Consider the following 15,406-nt stretch of genomic DNA (forward strand, 5'->3'; position numbering starts at 1 on the left):
GGAGGGCACAGGCCACCCACTGTGCCTGGGGGTGACGGGCGTCTCAGCTTTTAAAACCTTCATTTAGGAGGGACCATCAGCTGGACCTGCTTGGGCTTTGGGGAAGGGTGGGACCCTGCCTCTTTGGCCCCATCCCAGCACCTGCGTGCCACAGCCTCAAGCAAGGACATTGTACATAGATGCGTATGTGTGTGTGTTTCAATCGGTCGTCATTTTTGTCTTTTTTTTTTCTTTTTTTAATAAGAAAACGGTTTTTTATCTACCACGCCCTCACCCTGTGCAGCTGCCGAAGAGCTCACCACTGGCTCTGAGTGAAGGACCCGTTTGCCCAGGGAGAGCTGTCTGAGGGGTGCCAGTGTCCCTGACTCCATGGTCTAGTGGGGGTGAGGATGGTGCGCACTCATAGCAGTCCTTGCAGCCCAGCCGGGGACGAGGTGCCACAGGTCAGGGGTGGTGGTCATGTGCTGTGAGGTAGGGGCAGTGCGGGGAGGGCCTACCTGGGGGCTGCAGGCTATATGAGAGCTCTCAGGCAGGGTAGGTGCTGCTGCCATCTCCACCTAACAGGACCAAAGCCAGCAGTGGGGGTGTCTCCCATCCAGTGTCCTCATCTGGGGGAGGTCGGTGGGTGGCAGGAGTGGGGGCAAGTTCTGTTGTGTCCTTTGATCATTGAATGTAGCTTTTTGGGGAAAGTAGTGGGTGAGGCAGAGGCCAGTGCAGCGAGAGACCAGTGGAACACCTTAGGCACTTCTCTGCTGGTAAAGGTCCCTGTCCTAGGCACTAGGGACTACAGAACAGACCATATTCCGTGACCTGCCCTGGTGGAGTTTGTTGGGTATGAGGGAGCTGTGTGCTATGTGACGGAGGTAGGAGGCTTTGGGAAGGGACACCTTTGAAGCCAGGCTTGCAGCAAACCTTGCGCTGGAGCAAGGGCTTGAAAACGATTGGGAGACACCTGGGCAGAGGGCTTTCCAGGCACTGGGCACAGCCTGTGCAAAGGTCCTGGGCAGGGCAGGACCTGATTTGTTGGAGGAACAGTGAGGAGGCCCATGTGGCTGAAGCAGAATGAGTGAGTGGGGGGAGAAAGTGAGGCAGGGAGGGGCCTGAGCAGGTCATGCAGGCCCTCGTGGGCCATTGGAAGGACCTGGGTCTCTACCCTGAGGGAGGCGAGAGCCCTGGTATGGTACTGAGTCAAGAAAAGATGTGTCGGGCCCTGACCCCTGGTGCAGGGACACAGGCCATGGAGGAGGTTCTGCCAGGCTGGTGATGTGACTGGCCAGGACCAAGTGGTGAATGGAAGGCAGAGTCTGGATTTTATTTTTAAAAATCATGGTAAAATGTGCATAACTTAGAGCTTACCGTCTTGAACTGCACAATTGGGTGATGTCTGGTGCATTCACAATGTTGTGCAAACAGCACTTTTTGTCTCATTTTTTTAAAAAGATGTTATTTACATTTTTTTAAAGATTGTATTTATTTTGGGAAAGAGGGGAAGGGAGGGAGAAAGACGTGAGAAACACCGTTTGGCTTCCTTCTGTGCACATCCCAACTGGGGACCGAACCTGCAACCTCCGACTGGGAATTGAACCAGCAACCCCTCGGTTCACAAGCCGGCACTCAATCCACTGAGCTGCACCAGCCAGGCACAAACAGCGCTTCTAGAACATTTCCATCACCTCAAAAAGAAAACCCATCTCTGTTAGCAGTCACCCTCAGCCCCTGGCAACCATGAACCCACTTCCCGTCTGTAGATGTGCCTGCTCTGGACATAGCACATAAGTGGAATCACACTCGGTGGCATTTTGTGTCTGGCTTCTCTTACTGAGTTCAAGGTCTCACAAGTTATCATGTGTTCAAGGTCCATCCATCCACATTGTAGCAAGTGTCAGTGCTTCACTCCCTGAAATGGCTCAGTAATAGTCCAGTGTGTGGAGGGACTACGTTTTGTCTAACCAGCTGATGGGCATTGGGATTTCCACTTTGTGATTATTTTGAATTGTTGCTGGGAACATTTGCTTGCAGGTTTTTCCTCCAGTGTATTTTGGAAACAGATGAGGACCGGGTGGGGGTGAGGAGAAGTCTAAGCACCTGGAAAGGTGCAGCCGAGAATGCAGAAGTGAAATTCCAAAGCTTCATTTGGCTCAGAGGCCCCATGTGGAAATACAGAAAGGGGGCCAGGGGAGCCCTGAGCCCCCAGCCACTCAGGTGTGGCCCCACCTCCTTCCTTCAGCCTCAGCTAGGGCGGGAGGGAGTGGGCTGGCCAGGAGCCAGGGCCACCAGCAGCATTGCCAGGACACAGAATGGCCTTTGTTGCTGTCAACAATGGCCTCACAGGCACTCTAGGCAGGAGCACCCAGGAACCCAGAGGCAGACATGCAGACCCCGAGGCCGGAGGCTACCCAGCACTGTATCCCCCAGGGGACCCTGGAAGTGGACTTCCCGGCACCTCTCTACAGGTGAGTACTGCCCTGTGCCAACACGGCCCCTCTGGGTTTTGGCTTGGCTTCTCCTGAGTGTCACTAATAATTCATAAAAGACGCTTGCTGCACCTTCAATTGTCTGCTCCCTGCATCTCCTCCCACCCACCTGCACCTAGGGACCCTCCTCTTCACCGGTACAACACGCATGTCGCACAGCAAAGAGAATTCGGGTGCCGAGGGATTTCCTGGGGCTGCTGTAACAACGCGCACTGGGCAGCATGAACACCAGGTGTACTCGCTCCTAGTCTTGGAGGCCTGGAGGGCAAGGTCAGGGTGTCAGCAGGGACAGTTCCTTCTGAGACTTGTGAGGGAGAATCTGCCCCCATGTTCTCCTAGCTTCTGGTGATTTATTGGTAATTCTTGGTGTCCTTTGGCTTGTAGACACATTGCCCCACCTATGCCTCCATCATCACGTGCCCTCCCCTGCGTGTGTGTCCAGGTTCCTCGCTGCTTACAAGGACACCAGGGCCCACTCTACCCCACCACAACCTCATCTTAATGAATTCTCTCTGCCAAGACCCTCTTTCCAAGTGGGGTCCTGTTCTGAGGTTCGAGGTTGACATGAGTTTCAGGGGACACAACCCAGTCAAGTATCCATTAATAAGTGACTATTTCAGTAAGTTACTACTCTTTAGCTTTAAAAAAAAAAAAAAAGACTGAGTGCTGCTCCATTTCCAAGAAAATTTAGAAAGTACAGGGAGTCCCCACACTTCTGTGCCAGTAGGAATACATGCGTGCACCACCCACTTCTGGAAGGCAGCAGGAGAGATGCGGCTGGGGTAAGGGGGTACCCAGTGTTCATTACTTCAGAGCATTTTAATTGCCTTTCACAAAGCAGACACGCATCTTGCAGTTCAAAAATCTGTTTTAAAGGCATCGGGCACCCCAGGTGATCTTGAAGTACCCTTTGGGTGGCAATGCCAGTCTGTGTCAGGTTCCTGAGACGGACGTCCCAGAACCGACCAAGCTGGCCCCACCTTGTACGAGACATGCGCTTGTACTTTTTGATTCTCTGATCAGCTCTACTGGAGTGAGAACTCTGAACCAGGTTGTCTGTGTATGGCAGAGATAAAAATGCTGTGTCGGGGGCCCTTCTGGGGCCATCTTGGGCAGCCAGCCTCATTTGTGGGTGAGTTTCCAGGAGTGAGCTGACCAGGTCAGAGCACATGCGTGTGTGACTGTCAGGCGGCAGTGCTACTAGGGTACAGTCCAAAAGGAATCGCTATTCGAGGATTCGGCTTTAGCAAGTTTCCCTGCAGCTGCATGTGAACAGCTTCAGGTTTTTCTGCTTTTCTTTATTTGTAGGGTTTTAAGATTTTATTTTTAGAAGGGAAGGGAGAGAGGAGAGAAACATTGACTGGTTGGTTGCCACTTGGCACTCACCCAACTGGGGACCTGGCCTGCAACCGAGGCATGTACTCTGATGAGGAATTGAACCGGTGACTGTTAGGTTTGCAGGCTGGTGCTCAATCCACTGAGCTACACCAGCCAGGTATTTTTAGTTTTCATGGTACCTCATTGCAACTTGACTTTTGCTATCATTAGAATATTTTCACTAATTTTTCTGCACTGCAGCCTCTTTGTTCCTTAACTGTCTCTGCTGCCCCAGAGCCTTTGTACATCACTCCCCTCACCTGGAGTGGGTCACCCCCTCCTCCTTCTCTTCAGGGAAGCCCTCCCTGTGCTCTTAGCCTCAAGACTCTAGCACGAGAGATGACCCCTGGAACAGACATGAATGTGTAGCTACACAGTTTATTCTTTAAATGTAAGCTCATCATCACATCCAGCTGGTGACAACACAAAGGTCCCTCACCAAGGGTCTTCCCAGGAGTCTGGGCACCCTCACCTGCTCTCCCTGGGCCACTCAGCCCACTTCATTCTCGTGTGCCTCCGAGCAAGGGGATTCTTGGGGGAAGGAGTCTGCATCTGGAAGGGTGGACAAGGACTTAAGACCCCAGGAAGGGCCAGAGATTTCAAATCCCACCTCCCTGGTGTCTCCTGAGGGGAGAGACCAAAAGTGAAAGGTTTAGCGAGGGTCCTGGGGAGGATGTGGGAGAGGGGAGGGAGAGTCCAGTGCTGAGACACAAGCCGCCTGGAGATGCAGGCCCTCCACACTGTGGGCCAGGCCTTCGCCCCTTGTTGCAACGTGTGGTGATGAGATGGCGAGCTGTGGCCTAGGACAGGCCGGGGGACAGCCACAAGCTTAGCCTCTATTGCCAATCCTTAGTGATGACTACCTGTCCCTCATGGGGCCCTGCTGGCCACCAGCCATCAAGCAGGCAGTACGCTGGGCCTACACACCCATGGGATGTGACGCAGCCAGCCAGCTGTGGTATACTGGCCTAACCAACTCGGGTTTCCGCGAAGCCTGGTATACACTACCAAGGGCCCTGGACATCCCCTACCGCGAGGCTTATGCCCACTGGCTTGGATGCTACAGCCACCGGAAGCACAGCATGCCCTCAGGTGAGTGCCTGGTCACCTGCCTTGACGCAGGCCACCCCAAGAGATGGAGGGCCAGAGATGACCTTCTCCCCCACTACACCCACTTCTCTCTCTGCAGCCTACGCCCAGCACCTCCGGGAAACTGCCTGGTATGACCCCATCGTGCCCGCCCAGTACAGGGTCCGCAGCCCACGGTGGGGGACCATGCTGTGGAAAGACAGACCCATCTGGGGCAAGGAATATGGTAAGGCTGGCATCACAGTAGCTGGGGCTGGGGGTAAAACCGTCTGGGTCCAGGAAGCTGGACCCAGGCAGTGACCTGAGTCCTGTCCCACAGTGGTTAACAGGCACCAGTACGGGGTGGAGCCGCTGGGGCTGGCCTCAGACTACGTGCCCTACCTGTCTGCACTGCAGCGCCCGCGCTACACGGCCCAGAACTACCGGCAGTGGGACCTAGAACCCTACTGCCCATCCACTGGCCAGCGACCCCAACCCCTCTACACATCTGCAGTCTGATAAAGACTCCCTCTGGGGATGCTGCCCCTGGATGTATGTTCACGTCTGGGGATCGGGGCGCTGGTCAATCAGGGAAAGGGAGTCACTAGCCAGAGGTCCCGGGCAGGGGTCCCTGCTGCCCTCAGCGTTCCAGGGCCAGGCAGACGGCTGGGGCCCGTCCTCCCCACGAGTGGCTCTTTATCACTGTCAGCAGTGCCCTGGAGACCCCAGCCATGCTGGGGGTGAGGTGGGGCTGGGGCTGAGTTCAGGGCAGCCCTGGGGCCCCAAGACCTTCACATCCTGCCCCCATGCAACTTGGGGCACCCCAAGTCATCCATTAGAATTAGGCTTGGGCATCCCCAAACTCATGAGGACCCATAGGCCCCTGGTATCCAGGGGGCCCAGCTAGGCATCCCATCCAGCAGAGATGAGTCCAGCCCATCTGGTCCTCACCCACCATCCCTGCAGCCAGGCAAGGAAGGGGAGGGGTGGGGACTGGAGAAGCAGGGGCTGGAAAGTGCGCAGTTGAGCTCTTTTGCATAGGGCAGGACTCCAGGGGCTCCTGCAAGAGAGGGTAGGGGTGGGGTTAGTGAGCGTGGGGCCTGTCCCAGCACCCCCCACCCACAGCCAGGTTGGGAAATGGCAGAGGTTGTGTGTAACTCACAGCTCCGCAGGCGGATGGGCCAGATGAGGAGACTGCACACAGAGAGGGTGGCGGCCACGCCTATGCCGCCTGTCACAGCCACCATGACCCAGTGGTAAAAGCCCACACAGGCCCTGCAGCAGAGCTCCGAGCTGGGGCAACAGAGGATGGAGGAGCTGGAGTGGACACTTGTGAAGACCCTCCATCCTCAGCCTGGACCTCCCACTCCTCCCACCTCAGTTTGGGCAGCCCTGTTTTCCCCAGCATTCAGGCCAGAACCTATGGGTCACCCTCAACCCTTTTTCCTCCCACGTTGCCAGCTCTGTCAGCTCTGCCCTCAAAGTCTATCCTGAATCTGCCCACTGCTCCCTCCTCTGCCTCACCTGGTCCAGCCCATCACCACCCAGCTGAACCAGTGTAGATGCTTCCACCCTGGTCCCCACCTTCCACATACTGTCTTCCTGGGCACAGCAGAAGAGGGCGCCTGTGAGCACCGGAGTCAGGCCACCCCTCCTCTGTCCACTGCCCTCCAGGGCTCCCAACCCCCTGCCCCGGGGGCGTAAAAGCCCAAGTCCTCCACAAGGCCCTGCACAGCTTGCTCTCAACCTCTCCCCACCCCCTCTTACGCTCCTGGTAAATGAACTAACAAATGAGTCACACTCACGAACAGGGGTGCAGGCTCTGAATGACCATGACTGCCAACCCATTGGCCACTTTATCTGAAAAACTCATGGCACCGTACACAAAGGCTCCGCTGTGCTGGGGGGACACAGGCAGGGGCATTAGCACCCATGGTCTGGGCCCTGGGCCCCAACCCTCACCCAGCCTTGCCCACCAGTCCTACCGTGTGGGGACCGATGAGGTCAGCTGTCATGGCCAGTGAGGTGACGAGGATGGTGGCACAGCCCAAGCCCAGCAGCACTGCTGCGGCGTACACGGCCATACCCAGCTCATGCACCAGCGCCACCCAGGCCGCAAAGACCAGGATTACCAGCAGGCCAGCGAAGTAAGTCATCTGCAGAGGAGACTGGCATCAGGCCCGCCTCACTGGGCAGCTCCCAGCCTGGCACCTGCCCTCTCTGATCTTCGGTCCCCTGACCCCTGCCCCTAACCCCAGAGAGTGAGGGGGGTCAAGTTGGACCATCGCTAAGGAATCCCCACCTCTGACTTCATCAGAGATCAGAAGTTCTAGAAAGAGGTGGCTATTTACATCTTAAGTGCAAATCCATTAAATTAAATAACATGAAACATTCAGCCCTGACTGGTATGGCTCTGTGGATTGAGTGCCAACCTGTGAACCAAAGGGTCTCCAGTTCGATTCCCAGTCAGCGCACAAGCCTGGGTTGTGGGCCAGGTCCCCAGTGGGGGGCTGTGCACGAGAAGTGACCACACACTGAGGTTTCTCTCCCTCTCTTTCTCCCTCCCTTCCCCTCTCTCTAAAAATAAACATCTTTAAAAAAAATGAAACATTCAGTTTTTCAGTTGTGCCTGTCACATTTCAAGTATTCGGTAGCCACCCTGGTTGGTGCACTGACTGGCACAAATTTCTAGAGCTCTGCAGGCCCAAGGCACTCAGAGACCAGGATTCTGGAACATGGTTTGGAGACACAGGGCAGCTCCGAGGTATGGAGGCCAAGGTATGGAATCACCTGGGTTCTGCGCATCTGAGTTCTGAGGGTTCCCGCCTGTGGCGTCCCCCACCCCCGTCCACCGCTGACCCCCACGCTCACATTCCTCCCAATCCACTTGTTGACGGGTTTCATGAGGAAGGAGGAGAAGAAACCACTGACATACATCACCAGCGGGATGGTGGCGATGAACTTCTGTTGGGGCAGAGGACACAGGCACGTCGGGAAGGGCTCCTCAGGCTCAGGGCCCGCCCCACAGCCCTGCCCGCCCTGCCCAGCTCACCTTGGGCAGGTTGAGGGAGTAGGTGAGGTACATGGCCATGTACGTCTGAGACAGGTTCACAATGAGCCTCGTGCTCATGTACAGCACGCCCACCTACGGGCAGACAGGGAATGACTCAGGACCAGGCAGGGCCCTTCTCTACTCCCACCAGCAGGGGACACTGGGAGCCTAGCCACAGGTGTCGTCTGGTCCACTAGTAATGACCATAGCTGGCCAGGTGGAGAAGAGCAGTAATTGATCAGCAGTGTCTGCGCTGCCTGCAGGATGGGAAATCCGCTGTTGGCTTGTCTATCGGACGTCCCCGCTTGCCACCCCACGCAGTAGGGGCCAGGTGGGAGATGGGCATCCGCTCCAGCCTGCCGTGCCCCCACGACATACCTGGTAAAATGCCGGCTGCCGAAGCCAGTGTTTCCAGAGCAGCAAGGGGCGGGCTGTGGTGGGGGCCAGCAGGGGGCTGTGTTCATCTGGCTCCTCCACCAGTGGCCGGCGCCCTTCCCTGGTGCCCAGGTGAAACAGCAGTGAGAAGATGGCTCCGACGCCCACCACCAACAGGGAGAGGTTCTGGGGATCCAGCAGGAGACGCGTCAACAGTGGCTCTCACGGGCCAAGCCCCAAGTTCAGGACCCCAAATAGGGGCTGTCCCATCCTGCCAGCAGCATCCTTGCCCCCCATCCCAGCCCCATCTCACCCGAAACACTGGAACATCTTGAACTCCCAGTTGATCGCTGACATTCGAATGCGGAGAGGTCTGTAGGTGGAGCAGGAGCCAGGCGGCACCGTAGACGGCAATGTTGGCCACTACGGTGAAGGCATACCTGGCAGAGGCAGGCGAGGCCTCAGCATGGCAGCCCGGGAAACAACGTGGCCACTTCCTCCCCAGGCAGCCACACAGAGCTGCTTGCAGAGTCTGGGGAACTTCTGGCTGACGGGTAAGTTCAGCCACCAAACCTTGGGTGATCCCAGGAAGCCCTTGCCAGCCCCACTTCCCCAGTCTGCACATTATCTGATAAGTTACGACTCTGACCACCAACCACCACGCCGGAGCGGGGAAGGGGGGGGATGGCTGGAATGCAGAGCCTCAGTAAAGCAGGGCCAGTTGGGATTGCAGTCCAAGTGTAAGAACTCTAGGGGTTCAGAAGCAGGACCCAGGAATTCTTGGCGCCCAGATCCTGGGCTGCAGCAGGGAAAGGTCTAGAATTACCTGGTCTGCTCTTGCCTGCAGCCCCGGAGTCAGGCCTCTCCAGGGGCTGGGAAGGGTAGGTGGGCGGGGGGGGGGGGGGCAGCCTCTGGATCTCACCAGGAGTCAGCTTCCCTTCTAAAAGTGAGAACCAGGCTAACCCAGAAGACACGGTGGAGATGACATGAGGTTAGCAATAAAGCACTTGTGGGCAGAAAGCACATCAGAGCTTGACCTGACCTAGCCTGTCCCTTGTCATCTAGGGCCCTTGGGGGCCCAGGCATTGAGCAACCCCTGTCGTTAGCGCCTGTGGCTCTCAGTCATAATAGGGAACTCAAAGGTGGTTGTGGAGGAGGTCAGACCAGGGCCAGACAGACTGCACTAGAGATAGGCAGATGGTACCCCAGCAGCAAGAGTGACACCCACCCACCGGGTGCCACTGTGAGTTGGGCTCTCTGAGCTCCAGCAGCTGGTCCCTCTTACTCATGCTCTCCCTGTGGCTGGAACTGCCACCTCCTGGACCTTTTTCCTACCTTACACATCCCATAGGTACATGGGTCTGGCCCTGGGCACGTGACAACATGGGTTTGTTATGTGAAGGGCCAGGAACTGTGCCAAGCATACAGCAAGCTCTCCAGGAACGCTCCTGTGATCTCTGAAACCAGAATAACCTCCTCAGAGCAAGCTGGGTGCCAACTGAACCCGCTTGTGGCAGGCAGGATTTTAAGATGGCCCTGGAGACTCCCATACCCTGGTCCTGCCCTGCCTAATCCCCTCCCTTCGGGGATGGGACCTATGAATATAGGGGGACGTCATTCCCATATTTAGGCAACTTCTGTGGCACAGGGGAAGGGATTTTGCAGATGCCATTAGATGAGTTTATCCTGTCAGGTCTGACCTATTCAGGTGATTCTTGGAAAAAGGGCTTAAGCCATCTCTGGGATCTGACTCTCCTGCTAGTGTCAAAGAATCAGCAAGTCACCTGAGCTCTCCATCTGTAGGAAGGCGAATTCTGGCACCAACCACATGAGCAGGGAGGAGGGATTCTAAGCCTTGGATGAGACCAGCCCTAGCCAATACCTCAACTGAAGCCTCAAGACTGACACTGAAGCTGAAAACCCAGCTAAACTGAGACAGAGTCTTTTTTTTTTAATCTTTAGAGGGGAAGGGAAGGAAAAAGGGAGAGAAATATCAATATGCGGTTGCCTCTCATGCGTCCCCTGCTGGGAACTGGCCTGCAACCCAGGCATGTGCCCTGACTGGGAATCAAACCCAAATCCTTTGGTTCACAGGCCCGCACTCAATCTACTGAGCTACACCAGCCAGGGCTGAGACAGAGTCTTAACCCACCGAAACCATGACATGATAAGCACATGCTGTCTGAAGCTTCTCTGTGGTTGTTCATGCAAGCAGCAGCAGGTGGCTGATCCGCTGCACTGCAGGAGTATAAGCCGGGGCTGAGAGACCCAGAGCCACACGACCACGCAGAGACAACACACAGAGTGGGGCCCCAGGTCCCGTGCCCTCACCTGCTGTGTGTGCCCCCCCCATCCTATCCCACCAAGGTGGTACCTGAGAGCCGTGAGCTCCACCTTCTCATGGTCATTGGTGACAAGCTCGGGGATAAGGCTGAGGTGGGCAATCTGCGTAGCGGCCCAGCCGAACTGGAAGATGACAATGAAGGGCGAGTAGTAGAGGAGGGCGGCCCACTCAGGCGTGGCCACCCCGCAGCCCAGGCAGGGGCTGAAGATGAAGGGGAAGGAGAGCAGGACGCAGGTGGTGCCTGTAGACGGGCAGAGCAGGGACAGGTCACATCGCCAGACCTTTCCACAGTGGCCCAGAGCTCCCGGGGGTGTGCCCCGGTGGGAAGAAAAAAGAGACACAGAAAAGGCTAGATCATCCCAAAGTCGCACAGTGGGGTATGTGGGGTCAGCAGCTCTGGGTGCCCCAGGCTTATGGCACCTGTGACAAATGGGGCAACTGAGGCAGACAAATCTGGGGCCCACGGGAAGTCACCCAGCCAAAGAGGACAGAGGGTTGAGGCCTTTACCCACCAGTCCAAGCTATATGTCCCTCTTGTCCAACTGAGACACAGAATAGGCTGGAGTGGTCCCGAGACCACACACCATAACAGGTGAGCAGGCAGGACCAGGACGTACGGCTGGGGAGTAAGAGGGAGCAAGAGCGCAGCCTCCCCAGGCCACTCCGGGCTCCCCGAAGTTGCCCCTGACAGGTGGGGAAACTGAAGCACAAAGAGCCTGAGGTCGCACAGCAGATTTAAAGGGGGCTGTGGGGATCCCCTGAAAAAAGGCCCACTACAGACACACCATTTCCACCCCCACAACTTCCCTTTTCTGTCTTGCCCAGGGAGTGAGGCTTTTCCTCCCCAACTCCTATCAAGGATCTGGTGGAGCCAACAGGACTCGGGAGGCCAGGTGATGCTGATGGACCCTGCCCTCCATGAGCTCCAGGGTCCCCATCAGCTCATAAGAAAACCTCTCCCTGGCAAACATTCCAGTATCTCAGAATAAGCCCAAGCTCTCTTCAAGGCCCACAAGGCCCACAAGGCCCTGCGTGACCTGCCCCATCCCCTCCCTGCCCACACCTCCTCCTCTCACCCTCCTTCACTCTGCTCCAGCTACAGAAGGCTCCTGGCTGTTTCTCCAACATGCCAGGCACAGTCCTGCCTCAGGGCCTTTGCACAGGCTATGGCCTCTGCCTGGAATGCTCTTCTCCTTTCCATCCCTCAGGACTCAACTCAAACACCACCTCCTCAAAGAATCCGTTCCTTACCAGCTCAGTCCCTAACAGTCCCCTTGCCACCTCCAAACATTCTATTCTGGACCCTGATTTCTTTGGGGAATTCTTGTTTGCCCGTTTGCTTGTTTTCTGCCTGCCTGCCCCACCAGGCTGTGGGCCCTGTTGGGGTGGATACAAGGTCTAAGTCACTTTTCCTCCCATCCCTGCCCCTGGAAGGAGTCTGGCAGCTGGACTTCCCTCCTCCCCCAGGCTCCGGAGATGACCTCATCTCCAGACCCTGGGCCCTCCCCTGCAGCTCTGGAATCAGGAAATGAAACCAAAACCAGCCAGCCAGGTTCCTTCTCTGGAACTGGGAGGGGAATCCTGAGCAGATGCCTGGGGGCCAGGCACCAATCAGAGACACTGGTCAGAAGAACATGCTGCCCTGGCCGGACTCCGCCCTGCTGTTGCCCAGGCCAGTTAACCATTATATGTGCTAGGCTGCCTGGCTGAGGGATCTTGGGCATGTGACTTTGCCTTTTTGGGCCTCAGTTTCTAGGAAATGGAGAAAATGGAAATACCTGCTTCCTGGGGTATATGTGGGAATTGAGAGCTAATGTATGAAAGCCGGTGCTCCTGCTACTCCGAGCTACTTCTCATCTCAGCAGCTTCAAAGCCATGATGGGTCACACCTTTGCACGAGCCTTTTCATCTTCTTGGAATGTCGCTCCACCCACCCACACACATGCTCCTATTCATCCATCGAAACCCCAAAGGCAATGTCCTGTCCTGAGCACCTGACACACCTGAAATCCAGCCTGCAGTGTAGCCACAGCGATGCCAGCCACCCTCAGGCTACTCAGAGATGTGCTGCAGCTGGCAAAAAAAATGGTACTCACAAGGGCCCAGGGGAAATCACTGCCTCCCCGATACTGGTTCCCAAGGACAGCAAAATACCAGACACCCCTTCCAGCCTTCTAGAAAGCTGCTGTCCAGAATTCCCTGAGTGGCAGGATTCCTGGCCCTGCCTCCTGAAATGCCAGGTAGGCCCCCAATGCCAGGGTATAGGCACTCCTGCCAGGGTAGGAACAGCAGGGAATATGGCTGGGGCTAATCTCCAAGTCCAGGGCCTGGGCGGGAGAGAAGGGATGCGTGGACGCAGGCCTTATCATCAGTGCTCACAGGCAAGGCACCCTGGCCCCCTAGGACCTGCCACCTACTCTCCTGACAGCCCTCTAGGCAAGTAAAGGCTCCAGGCCAGAGTGCAACCCCTTCATCTGCCCTCAGACTCCATCCCAATTTGTCAGGCACAGACCCCCAGCCCCTCTGTCTCCCCCACCCCCAGCTGCCAGGGCAGCTCCTCCAAAACACCTAAGGTTGCCTGAGATGGGGGAGAAGGGATACACAGAGGGGGACTCTAGACCAGGGGTGTCAAAGTCATTTTCACCAGGGGCCACATCAGCCTCAAGGTTGCCTTCAAAAGGTGGAATGTAATTTCAACTCCTTAACAGTGAGGGAGTAGTTACATTTATACAGCCCTAAAATTATTTCAGCCCTTTGAAGGCAACCAGAGGCTGATGTGGCCCCCGGTGAAAATGACTTTGACACCCCTGCTCTAGAAGGTCTGACCCTCACTCACACCGAGTTGTCCTGATGGTCACCCTGATACAGAAATGGACAGGTCAAGCTAGACCAGTCAGACTGACAGACGAGGCGCTGGCCAGTCAGACCCAACCCAAACGTGGTTCAGGGAACCCCCCAGGGGTCAGAGAGACAAAGGGAAACAAAACTGCAGAGAAACACCAACAGTCAGATGAAGAGGGCTTGGCGGGTCGGTCAAGCAACCATGAAGCAGACAGAGGTGGGGAGACTCAGAACACGGGGAGACTCAGAACACGGGGAGACAACGGGGGCAGGTTCAGGCCATGGAACAGAGAGACGGAAGGGGAGCAGGGCAGTTAAGCAGAGGGGGTTGGCCCAGGCCCGGGGGCAGACATAGAGGGGGAGGCTCAGGCCACAGGGAGCACTAGGCAGGCAGATGAATGGGGGCGGCTCGACCGCGACTTACCAACCAAGTGCCAGGCCTTACGCGGCCCGTAGCCGGCGCAGCGGCCGGCGGCGCGATCGGCCTCGTAGCCCACCAGGGGCGTGCAGAGTCCGTCGGCCACCTGCCCAAGCAGCAGCAGCACCCCAGCGCCGCGAGAGCTGTAGGCGCGCACTGAGTGCAGGTAGAGCAGCAGGTAGGTGAACCACATGGACGCGCACAGGTCATTGAGGAAGTGGCCCACGGCGTAGCTCAACCGGGCCGCCAGGGATAGAGGCCGCGGGGGCATCCCCGCTCCGTTCGCCGGGGGCCCCGGGCCCATGACGGAGCTCCAGACTGGGGCTGGGCCGTCGGGCGCGTAGAAAACGGGACCCTGAAATTGGCTGTTGGAGCCCCTCTCTCCCTGACAGACTGGATCCACCCTGTCCACCCCACCCGGCGCGCCAGCCGCTGCGGGGCGGGTGAACCCTTTGAACCCGAATCTACGGATTAAGCGGAGAGGGGCGGGGCATCCCAGGAGCAGCGGCCTCCTTAGCCAATCCGGGCTGGGTGCCGGTGCGGAAAAGCCAATCCTCGGGGAAATGGGCGTGGCCTCGGGGTTAGCCTGGCCTCCGCACCAGGCGGCGACCGAGCCTCTTGGTTTTAGCACTCTACTGTCCTTTGGGTTTGCGGGACTCTTCACGGAAGTTGGGGGGTGCCGCAAGGGTCGCCCCCACCCAGACTCCGGCTGCCAGGTACTCCCCACAGCAGCCTTCTCGCAGCTTTTCAAGGCCTAATGTGGGCTGAGGGGAACGGGGTGGGCTGAATCGTGCGTTAGGCGAGGTCTGAGCCCCAGCTCTCCTCTCCACGGGGTCCGGTGACTTCCTGGCCGGGAGAGACCCAATCGGACGCGAAGAGGACGCATTAGTTCTAATTAATTAGTTATTGAGGATAATAATGGGGATAATAATCATAATAACACCAGCTGGCATTTAACGAGCTTTGAATGTGCCAAGCGCCCCAGGTGGAATTTCTCGCCCAGCTGGGTAGGAGACAGAGCAAGTTTCTTCTAATGCAGAGAGCGGCTCAGGAGCGCACTATGCTCACCTGTCAGCGAGTCAGGTGTATGCACTTGGGCGGCCAGGGTCCTGGGCGCTTCCCCACCCTCCTCCAACTGCCCTCCCAGACTAGCTAGCTAGGTTACCGCACCAAGCGGTTTCAAGTTTGAACAAACACTGAATATAGTTACCCCACCACCACCCCGGCCCTGGCCTCCAGGCCTCCTCCAGCAATGGTCTTAAACCTGCATGGCCAGAATCATGGGGGCCAGACCAGCACCCCTCCTAGCTGACCGAGCTGGGATAAGCCCATTAATTTCATGGGGCCTCAGTCCCCCCAGCTCTAGAATGGGTATAATATATTTTAACAGTGATAGAAGTGTTAGCTGTTAATATTCTTAGCCAGAAAGTCTTCTCAGCACCCCCTGGCTCCCTGTC

General features: G+C 56.8%; 2 protein-coding genes across 3 annotated transcripts; one reads left to right on the forward strand and one right to left on the reverse strand.

The window, feature by feature from the left end:
- The first annotated feature begins 282 nt into the window (after positions 1 to 282).
- On the forward strand, positions 283 to 7,314 carry TEKTIP1 (tektin bundle interacting protein 1). Of its 2 annotated transcripts, XM_037165259.2 has the most exons (4): positions 283 to 2,453; positions 4,705 to 4,943; positions 5,041 to 5,166; positions 5,260 to 7,314. In XM_037165259.2, the coding sequence occupies exons 1-4, from the start codon at positions 2,371 to 2,373 to the stop codon at positions 5,436 to 5,438; spliced, it is 627 nt and encodes a 208-aa protein (XP_037021154.2). In that variant the 5' UTR covers positions 283 to 2,370; the 3' UTR covers positions 5,439 to 7,314. The 2 variants fall into 2 exon arrangements, with proteins under 2 accessions (XP_037021154.2, XP_037021153.2); XM_037165258.2 differs by lacking the exon at positions 4,705 to 4,943.
- On the reverse strand, positions 3,703 to 14,400 carry MFSD12 (major facilitator superfamily domain containing 12). The gene is made up of 10 exons (XM_037165257.2): positions 13,956 to 14,400; positions 10,721 to 10,931; positions 8,660 to 8,786; positions 8,350 to 8,532; positions 7,972 to 8,064; positions 7,791 to 7,883; positions 6,905 to 7,075; positions 6,725 to 6,819; positions 6,082 to 6,212; positions 3,703 to 5,979 (listed from the first exon to the last, which is right to left on the reverse strand). Coding segments are annotated over exons 1-10 (1,404 nt in total). The 5' UTR covers positions 14,254 to 14,400; the 3' UTR covers positions 3,703 to 5,977.
- Positions 14,401 to 15,406: the final 1,006 nt, after the last annotated feature.

Source organism: Artibeus jamaicensis, unplaced genomic scaffold, assembly GCF_021234435.1.
Source record: "Artibeus jamaicensis isolate MK-2021 breed Jamaican fruit bat unplaced genomic scaffold, CSHL_Jam_final scaffold_537, whole genome shotgun sequence".
Classification (NCBI taxonomy): domain Eukaryota; kingdom Metazoa; phylum Chordata; class Mammalia; order Chiroptera; family Phyllostomidae; genus Artibeus; species Artibeus jamaicensis.

Coding starts and splice junctions, on each gene's coding strand:
- MFSD12 (XM_037165257.2), bottom strand. CDS start 14,253: ATGGGCCCGGGGCCCCCGGCGAACGGAGCGGGGATGCCCCCGCGGCCT. Junction 10,932..13,955: donor TAAGGCCTGGCACTTGGTTG/GTAAGTCGCGGT, acceptor GCCCGTCTACAG/GCACCACCTGCGTCCTGCTC. Junction 7,076..7,790: donor ACAAGTGGATTGGGAGGAAT/GTGAGCGTGGGG, acceptor TCTCCTCTGCAG/ATGACTTACTTCGCTGGCCT.
- TEKTIP1 (XM_037165259.2), top strand. CDS start 2,371: ATGCAGACCCCGAGGCCGGAGGCTACCCAGCACTGTATCCCCCAGGGG. Junction 2,454..4,704: donor TTCCCGGCACCTCTCTACAG/GTGAGTACTGCC, acceptor GCCAATCCTTAG/TGATGACTACCTGTCCCTCA. Junction 5,167..5,259: donor CATCTGGGGCAAGGAATATG/GTAAGGCTGGCA, acceptor CCTGTCCCACAG/TGGTTAACAGGCACCAGTAC.